A 9,672-nucleotide genomic window follows, 5' to 3' on the forward strand; every position below is an offset into this window, starting at 1 on the left:
GAAAATTTAAAGAGATAAAGCGCCCCAAAGTTCATAAGAAGAGGCCCGTGAAGTCAACGCTTGCTTAAAAATGCCGCACGTTGTGACGTCGTGCGCAACTTCAACCCACCATAACTATGTAATTATTTGTTAGATTGACAAATAAAAATATATGTGTCCAATAATTTTTGATATTAAACATTACGGACTAAAAAAATTTTTTTAGGCAACTAGCCTATTTTGAGATAAATAAATGAGGTTTTTTGAGATTTTTTTACCCTGATTTCATATGTGGCGTTTTATCACCGTTGGCGCTTTATAATTAAGTTTTAATTATATTAATGGCTTCCACAGTGCGTTCCTTTACCACAGAAATAGAAACATAACCGAACTGAACCGAACACATATCACGTCAACACTCATTACATCCAAATTCAATTTGTCATTTTCTAATTTCACAATACGGGGTGGAATACTATGAATTTAGTGTTGTGACGAGTCGACTATCGACGAACTGATATCGATGATATGGCTACGAAGAAGAATTTGCAATGATTGGTTACAATAAATTCCTTTTTTCCTACAATAGGTGTATTAATATTGACGAAAGATAATATTGTATAAAAGATCTCCAAAAACCCACTGGGTTATTATTCATTCTTATTTTTATGTAGCCAAAAGCAGGTAATTGACAGCAATCACAATGTTAAGTGAGATGCAGTCTAAGACGGTTCATAGCCCAGTAAACAATATAGTATTGTTTTGAAACGTTTACCATCAACCGTAGTATCTCGAAAGATGTCTGATATTTCCGACATTATATCGATAGTGAATTATCGACGTTTCCATTCGATATGACCACACTAGCCATGTTTTGGTAGCCCCGAGCAGACATCATCAGATTAATGTTATCAGTCATGCGCATTCAGTGAGCACAGCAGATATGGTTTCATAAGGGCTAGTATTTGTAGTCTATCGTAATTTTAGATTAAACTAAATATAAGATAAACAGTCAGTTACTTCGATTGTATACAGGGTGACTTTTAAATCGTTGGCATCCTTTTAAACTAAGACTCTACTAATGGTACATAGTACATTCCCTGAATATGAGACAAATCCAATGAGTTACAATTTCAAAAATTAAAACTTGTACAGACGACAGCACATCAAACTTTACACTGCGGCATCTTATTTCGATGTAGTACCTAGGTGTTATTCTGCAACAAAAATGTGTAGTCTGATATGCTGTAAATCGTTTTGAACTCTTTTTAAGAGCACACTAATACAAGTAAATAGTAAAATTATGACAAAAAACTCATTGGATTTGTCTTATATTCAGGGAATGTAGGTACTATGTATCATGAGTAGAGTCTTAATTTAAAAGGATTCCATCGACCTCAATGTCACCCTGTATAACGGACTAAAGGGTTACTATTTTTTATTTTATGGACTGCAAAATTATTATTTTAGATACAAGTTGTCAGCAATGCATTGCTTTCGAGCTAACAAGCTGTTCAGGCTGAAATATCTAATAGAGTTTTACCGGAAAACATCTGCCGAACTTACGAATAATTTAACAACACTGCAAGTAAGTACAGCTGATATACATTAGGTACCTTACCTATGTTTGTAATTTAAAAATGTAGAACCAATAAACAAAGCAAAACTGAATATAAATCGTTCAATGGAAGCAGTACAATATTGTTATTGAAGAGTTTAAAGAAGTAGGAATGAATACTTTCGGCTTCAATTTCTGGGAAACTGACTTAAGTTTGAGTTCAACCGCGAGTTATACCTGGAAGTTATTGTCAATTTTTGGCCAGCATTTCTTTCTATAACCGTTAAATAATAACGTAGCGTTCCTGATGTAACAGCTCTTATGATAATAAGTATTGATGATACGCGTACAGCCGACGCGCAATAAGATAAACACTGTGTCATCTGTGTAGTTGTGATAAAAGCGATTATGTAACAAAAATGTTGTCTGATGTGCTATCGACTGTACAATAAAAGCAATATTTAAGGACAGATACTTTATTTTCTTGGGATAAACGATTTCTGATGAGCTCGGAGATTGGATTTGCTCAGTGGAGTTGTTACACCAGAAAAATAGGGAGTTAGCTTTTGTATGGAGTTTTAGGACTAAAGGCTTTAGGGAGACCTAGTTCCTTTTATAACCTAAGGGTCTTTCTGTTAAGTTTAAAATATTGCCACATACTTCTTTATTTTGGGGAGTAAGACTGTAACAACAAGTCACACATATCTTTTCAATATGAACGGATCTGATTGATTCAAGCCTTCTATGTCCTGTAAACTATGCACAACTGTACGTGCGTGTTATTACAGTTTCCAAGCTAAATTCCTGGTTCGAGTTACAATCTGAAGATCCTATCTCAGTACGATTAACCTCCCACAAAGCATTATCTTCAACCTTAATTAATTTTCACCTGATAATAGACACCTAAGGTTCTAGACCAGCTAGCGGACTGTGTACCCAAGTACTTGGTACCCAATTTATCCTTTAGCTGATTTATTGATAATTAATTATTTAACTACGTAATAAGGCCTAAACTATGTGTAATTAAAAAAATAAATTAACCTTTTCATGTATAGGTAGCGATGACAGCCATAGTGGTAGTCTTGCTCATCCATACGTTCACATGCATTTGGTTGCTGACTCTGATCGCAACGTCACCGGTGTGCATCATACGCACGCTCAAGATGCATCTCATTGATGAGTAAGTCTCAAAATTGTATTAATTTTGGAGTTTCCAGTCATCATCATCAGAGAGCACGTTTTTCGGTTTTATTTTTATCTAGCTGTTACCCATTACTTGAGGTCGTCGGCCTATCGAGTAATGGCGTCCTACTCGTACATTATAATGATGTTGCCTGGGTCAAAAAGCAAGAGTTTTAATTAGTCAGTCAGTTAACTTATCAAAAAATACTCTACACGTATTTTTCACTTTTTCAAACTAATGAAAATTTAAAGAGATAAAGCGCCCCAAAGTTCATAAGAAGAGGCCCGTGACGTCAACGCTTGCTTAAAAATGCCGCACGTTGTGACGTCGTGCGCAACTTCAACGCACCATAACTATGTAATTATTTGTTAGATTGACAAATAAAAATATATGTGTCCAATATTTTTTGATATTAAACATTACGGACTAAAAAAATTTTTTTAGGCAACTAGCCTATTCCCGAGACGTGGTCTTCATGAGTCTTATTAAATACTGGCAGAACCGGTGGGAGTGGGCGCTGCCTAGACGTTAAAAATTTCTGGAACCCTAGGGTGCTCTCTATATACCGGGTCCAATTTGTTATTTGAAGAAGACAGAAACTTAAATGCATACAAAATTCCATTGTTAATAACATGTATCCTTATAGAGAAACGCCTCAACGGAATTGGGACTACGTCACGTCTATATACGTGATAATCTCCCAGCTGACCATGACTGGTGGAGATGAGTTTGTGGTGGACGATTTTCTGCCAATAGCAATAATGTCCATCTGCTTGCTTTGCGGAAAAATGCTGGCTGGAACGGTGGTGGCTACGGCTATTCAGGTCGCGTACTCCTCGAAGTATGCCCTGACGGCTTACGAGGTCGCCACTCGGGAGCTCATTGATATGCTGAAGAACCAGGGATTATCAAGTAAATACGTTTTTGTGAAGTAAATAAGGCACTTTATTATACACTACCTGTATGGAAATAATGCACTATATTATCTATATTATCACTACCTATGGAAATCTGTTTGCAGTGAGTGAGACATTTCTTTTTCCGCAAAATCTCATCAAAGTTTGTTAAGTATGTTATACTATGTTTTAGTATCTTTATACAAAGGTAATTTTAACTTGGTAAAGATTTATCGGTAAGCTCTAATGCAAAATCGATGGTAAAATTCCTTAAACGATGTTTAATGCGACTTATCGTTTAGCAATGAAGAATGTTCACTAATTTTGTTTTTTAGCTTTCTGTATTCTCTGTTAAAAATAAAAAATACACGTGAAAGAATTATTTCAATACGTTAATTCGTTTCCAAGATATTGAATTTTAAAAGTGCGGGCGGCGGCCGGCCCGCCATTTTATGCGCGTGACGTCATATTACAACGACTGGCTCATATTTGTATGGGTGGAATCTTGCAAACTGAATTAAGACCCACTTCCAGGCAACCGATTAAGCTGAAATTTCGCAAACACATGTGATTTGGATGACCATGCAATATTATGATGACATGGAGCTGATCTGATGATGGAGCTGGAAGGTGGCCATAGGAACTCTATAATAAAACGACTTAAATGCATCGAGTTTGGGCTCGTTCGTTTTGTATTGATGAGTATTTTAATTCTATATAGTAATCGGGGTCTAATGATGGAGCTGGAAGGTAATTCGCAATAAAACGACACAATCGCATCAAGTTTGGGTTTGGTTCAATTTTAATTTCTGTGATGGGTCTGGGTGTTAATATGTATAATAAGTTTGTATTTACAAAAAAAATATATTTAAGTATATTTATATCCGTTTTCTAGTGAGCGGACGCTGTGAATGTACGTCACACGGGGTCACGTGACCGTCGGCGGGACTCAATATTTAAGCGAACTTTGAATGCCTATAAAATCATAACTACTGGGTATTTTTGAATGAAATAAAAACTAATGTATTTGTAAATGTAAAAGCTTAACTGTAACATAGGTTTCAAGTGATTTTGCATACCTAGTAACATTCTCAATTGTGGCAATACTTATCTTGCACGTATCCTTTTAGTCTCACAATTTATTACACATACAATTTTATAATACTGTATAACATTTTTAGGGTACCAGTTGAAAAAGTTCTGGCAATACATAAAACAGCTTTGGGTGACCGAACGCGGCCGTCAGGTAAATACGACTAAGGGCCGATTTTTCAATCGTCAGATAAATTTTAACCGAAGAATAAGTTTGTCAATTGACATATTTCCCATACTGGAACTGTCAATGTGCCAAACTTATTCTTCAGATAAAAGTTATCCGACGATTGAAAAATCAGGCCTAAGTTACATTCTAACGTTTTTTCGTAAAAAGCTCTAAATGTGAAATTCCTACAAAGCAACACGATGATTCTGTCTGAACTCAGATTGTTATAGATGGAAACATTACATGAATGTAGTTGTATATTTCTGCTCCATTCCCACTATTATTAATGGTTCAGATATGCGTGGCAATGGCATGGCAGTTTTGGCAAGAACACTGTATTTTTGTTTATTTTTATTTTATCGTCGTACCTACTGAAGTTTAATAGTCATAACAATGGATAGTGACTTATATTATGCAGTGTTGTAACGATTAAAATTGTAACAGCATGGCATCACTGCAAATTATTTAGCTGATTTCATTCGAGAACTTTTACTTTAATGACCACTTTAGCTACCAACATAATTATAGTCTGTGCCAATAGAAACTGTCAATATTGCAGCCAAAAGTCGAACATTCCTTTTTAAAAATGATCATTTTTGCACTTTGAATCTAACTACCTACTAAATAAGTAGGTACTGTTACATGTTAATTAGTAGTCATTCAGTCAATAATACTCGTTTAAAGTTAGCATTTTTAAAAGTGATTTATTTCAATTAATATTTACCAGCTGCCAGTACTTCTGGAACAAACGCCTTACGTCAGGCGCTGTGACCTGATGTCAGCTATGTTTGGACACCATCTGAGGAACTGCTACATCTTCCAAGATACTGGAGAGCAGTTCTTGCGACAACTGGCTGGTGTACTAAACTACACTGTGTTCTTTCCCGGTAAGTCACCTAGCTTACAAAAATTTGTAATTTTAATGAAACACTATTCATCATCAGTGGTATGCAAGCAGATGTCTTTGATTTATACCATTCACCATACCATTTATATGACCATGTTAACATGGACTGGTGTCGGCTCATATACCCATTTACCTAACACCCTGTATACAATTTATCCTTCTTAAGAACTTATTAGACCAAAGAAAGTTTTATTGACTATGAACAACACTCCAAATCTCTGTTGTCTGGTCGCTGTGGAAATTCTTGGAAAGTACCTTTTCCAGTCCTATCCTGGTGACCATAGTATAAGCTTTGCTTAGTTTGGGACTAGATGGCGCAGTGTGAAATGTCTAAGCATATTTATTATTATTTATTTTAGGTAACTACATAGTCGTAGCTGGTGACTGTAACGCCAGTATGTACTGGGTGGTGTCCGGGGTGGTTTCCGTGGTGTCCGTGCGTCCGGATTTGACTGAGACAACCCACGAGCTGCTCGGTCCAGGAGACGTCTTCGGAATCCTCCAGGGAATGAATAAAGGAGTTGCTCATTGTTTCTCATACAGGGCTGAGACAAAGGTACATTTTAATATTTATTTACGAAGTTCGATATTGATGTTTTATAAGGTACTTGATACAAATAAGGCCTACCTAACTTTAAATGCTTATATTTCAATAAATATTAACGCCAGTCAACAAAAACAAGGTTTATTAACTTCTTCCATCCTTTAATTTTTATAATATTACAAAAAATAACACAATTTTTAACTAAATCTGATTTTGGCTTTATTAAATCACCTACACGGAATAAGGCCTATATGATTCAAATGCCTGTAGACCTTAAAATTGAGGTTGTATTCAACAAAATGCGGTCTTATAACATTAAACATGTCGATTTGTTTGCGTTATCAAAATTTTACATACCAAGTAAACAGAATTTTACTGTATATCTCTAGATAAAACTTAAATTCCACTTATTAAGACTATTACATAAATTATAGATAAAATTAAATATTCATAGTAACAAAGTAATGATTCTTTACTTAAATTATCAAAAAAAAAAATCAAAAACAAACAATATTATTTTTTTGTATAGGGCTTATTAAAACACCGTGTTCGAATAAGGCCTACACATAAAACCTTTTAAATAAGTCAGTTTAGGAACATCATTTAGTCTTGATTTTTTGTAAACAAAATGAGATCTCAATTTTTGTTAGAACCAGGGCATAAAAAGGCTTCTGAATCATCTTTACGAACTCCTACATAATCTTTATGATACCACCAAAAGCAGTCCTTTATGGTAGCATATCTGCTACATTGTCTTCGAGACAGGCATGATAATACCAGCTTTGATTCTCCTATCCTTTAGAATTATACATACGGCTTTTTTTTCTTATTTTTTATTGGTTTTGTATTTTGTTTCTTTTTTTACAGGTTTAGTAATTTTTTTTTACTCTGTTTTCTTTTTATTTTCTGTGCTGTTAGTAACATTCTTATTAAATAAATATTTAGTTACTCTTTGACTCATTTAGTTTAATGAATTTGTCCGTAATCAGGTGTTGACATAAGTATCCAATATGGCCTACCATGCTGAAATAAGGCCTAGGCCTTATTATATATCTCACTCTTGTTGTCTTTAAAAATTTACAAATAATGCATCTATAGCCAGTAGTACAAATTAAGGTAATTATTAGCTAGTAAGAAATATTTAGAAACGATTACTAAGAAAAGATTAATCTAAAACAGCGTTATTTTACCGAAAATTTAAGATGAAATCGCCAGATTTTTATAAGAGAGCACGAAATCACCCACCACCTTAGAAGAACGCGTGCCAATTGGTGCTGGGATCGTGGATCGGAACACTCTTGCACTCTACCGGGTTGTAGGGCATATGAGTACGTGTCCTTGAAGTATTATCCCGGTTGGATTTATTTATCTGTGTTTTCTGATGTATAGGCCTTATTAGAACGTAGGCCTTATTTGTATCAAGTACCTTACTTAAAACACAAAAAAATGTAGATAGACGATAACGATGAAAATGAAAAATGAAAATGAAAATACTTTTATTAAATAAACACTTTACAATTACAAGATATGTGCCGCTCTCGTATAAGGTTAACCTGTGTAACGAGAGTCAGGCTCCTCCTCAAAAAAACATAAGACTAAAATTTAGTGTTTAGATTAAATTTTATATTTTAATTTAAAAAATAATTTAAATAGAAAAACAAAACAAAAATGTGTGTGTGATAGTGTGAGTGTGATTTTGTGTGTAAGTGAATAAGTGTGCTAAGAGAAACTAGTAATTGTCTGGATTAACTTTTCTAAAGTGTCGTACGTATATTGTTCCATCCATTTTATAATAAGTTTTTTAAACGTTACCGAAACAAGTTGTGTGATGTCTTTACTTGTTGCAAGTATTTTGTTGTACAGTCACAGTTGTATTTCGTAACAAAAACAATTTTTGTGCGAAGCAGTGTCAATTATTTTATATCAGTCATTTCAGTAGGTAAACTTAGTTTATCCGGGGACTAAACGGACGGCCTCTGGATATGTATGTCACCGTAATATTGTGAATTCCGTCAGATTATAATCTGACGTAGTTAGATTACAATCTAACCTAACCTAACCCACTGGTAGTTTACAATCTCACGCGTTATTTTTTAAACTGACGGAGTTCACAATTTCGCGTTGACATGTATAAATAAAAAAATAATTCTTTCAAATCGAACACTAATTTGTGCGTGCAATCTATTTATGGAGCGAGCGAGCCTGGATGCGGGCAGCGCAGGACCGTTCATTGTGGAAAACCTTGGGGGAGGCCTTTGTCCAGCAGTGGACGTCATTTGGCTGAAACGAACGAACGAACGAATCTATTTAGGTTATGAGTAGGTAAATATCATTTCCTTTCGTTTCAGGTCAGTATACTCACGCTCAGCCTGGATACGTGGTTAAACATTATACAGTTTTTCCCGGAATCTAAAAAGTCTATCATGGATCGGTCTGAGGTTTTGTTTGCTCAGATTTAACACTCATAAGATACATTTTAACTTAGCTATTAATAAAAATAACTTATAAGCACACGCTCTTTTACTTGTATTCAAGTTAAAATTCTTTATTAGTATGTTGGTTCTTTTCAGGGCACTTTGGCACTTTTAAACGTCCCATAATAGCTGACTCTACCACCACATCAATGGTGATATAAAGTATATTGTAGGTAATTGTAATTTAATTAACATAATTAATATACACACATTGGATTAGTAGGTGGGAGTAGTAATTAGTACCTATGTTGATTTAGCCATATTCTATCGTTTACCGTAAAGTTCTCAAATGGAGACTGACAAGAGCTGAGGTTTGACTGAGGGTTAACTAATTTAATATGAGATGCAATGTCTTGGACACAGATGCAATATCGCACACAAGGAATTTGTTATATGACGTTATACCTGTCGGTGGCAGTGGCACATATTATTATGTATTTTAAAACCACGTTATACCCATATAAATGAGTAATGAATATCCAGTGGATATTATCCACGTACCACGTAGTTCTCAATTCGATATATTGAACTCTACGATCATATCTACTATAATTGAAATTTGAGCACGTCTTCAGTCCTACATCGAATCCTAGCGTTCCTAGAGCTGTATAACAGTCGCATATCGGTCTCTATAGCGGTATAGCAGTCGCATACAGGTCCCAATCAATAGCACTTCACTCTAGATTGGAAGCCACTTTAAGCCGCTTATGACAGTTTCGATATTCGTGCTCTGCTTGATGAGGCAATCGGATGGAACCGAATCGCTGCATAGACGCGCCATGCGAGATACGGACCTGTGCTACAGTAATCTAAGGCGACGGGGTGTGATTATAATGAGGTGAGTAAGCAATTTGTTATGTAATTAGATAA

At 35.1% G+C, this 9,672-nt stretch overlaps 1 protein-coding gene across 1 annotated transcript in view; it reads left to right on the forward strand.

The window, feature by feature from the left end:
• Positions 1–8,787, forward strand: part of LOC114351371 (uncharacterized) — a 46,053-nt gene extending 37,266 nt beyond the window's left edge. The window contains exons 39-45 of the mRNA XM_028302555.1: positions 1,450–1,567; positions 2,593–2,717; positions 3,367–3,632; positions 4,798–4,862; positions 5,605–5,764; positions 6,144–6,340; positions 8,677–8,787. Of these exons, the coding sequence (XP_028158356.1) occupies positions 1,450–1,567; positions 2,593–2,717; positions 3,367–3,632; positions 4,798–4,862; positions 5,605–5,764; positions 6,144–6,340; positions 8,677–8,787 (1,042 nt within the window). The remainder of the gene's footprint in view (positions 1–1,449; positions 1,568–2,592; positions 2,718–3,366; positions 3,633–4,797; positions 4,863–5,604; positions 5,765–6,143; positions 6,341–8,676) is intronic.
• The last annotated feature ends 885 nt before the right edge of the window (positions 8,788–9,672 follow it).

Source organism: Ostrinia furnacalis, unplaced genomic scaffold (genome assembly GCF_004193835.3).
Source record: "Ostrinia furnacalis isolate ACB-3 unplaced genomic scaffold, ASM419383v2 OfSCF1132, whole genome shotgun sequence".
Taxonomy (NCBI): domain Eukaryota; kingdom Metazoa; phylum Arthropoda; class Insecta; order Lepidoptera; family Crambidae; genus Ostrinia; species Ostrinia furnacalis.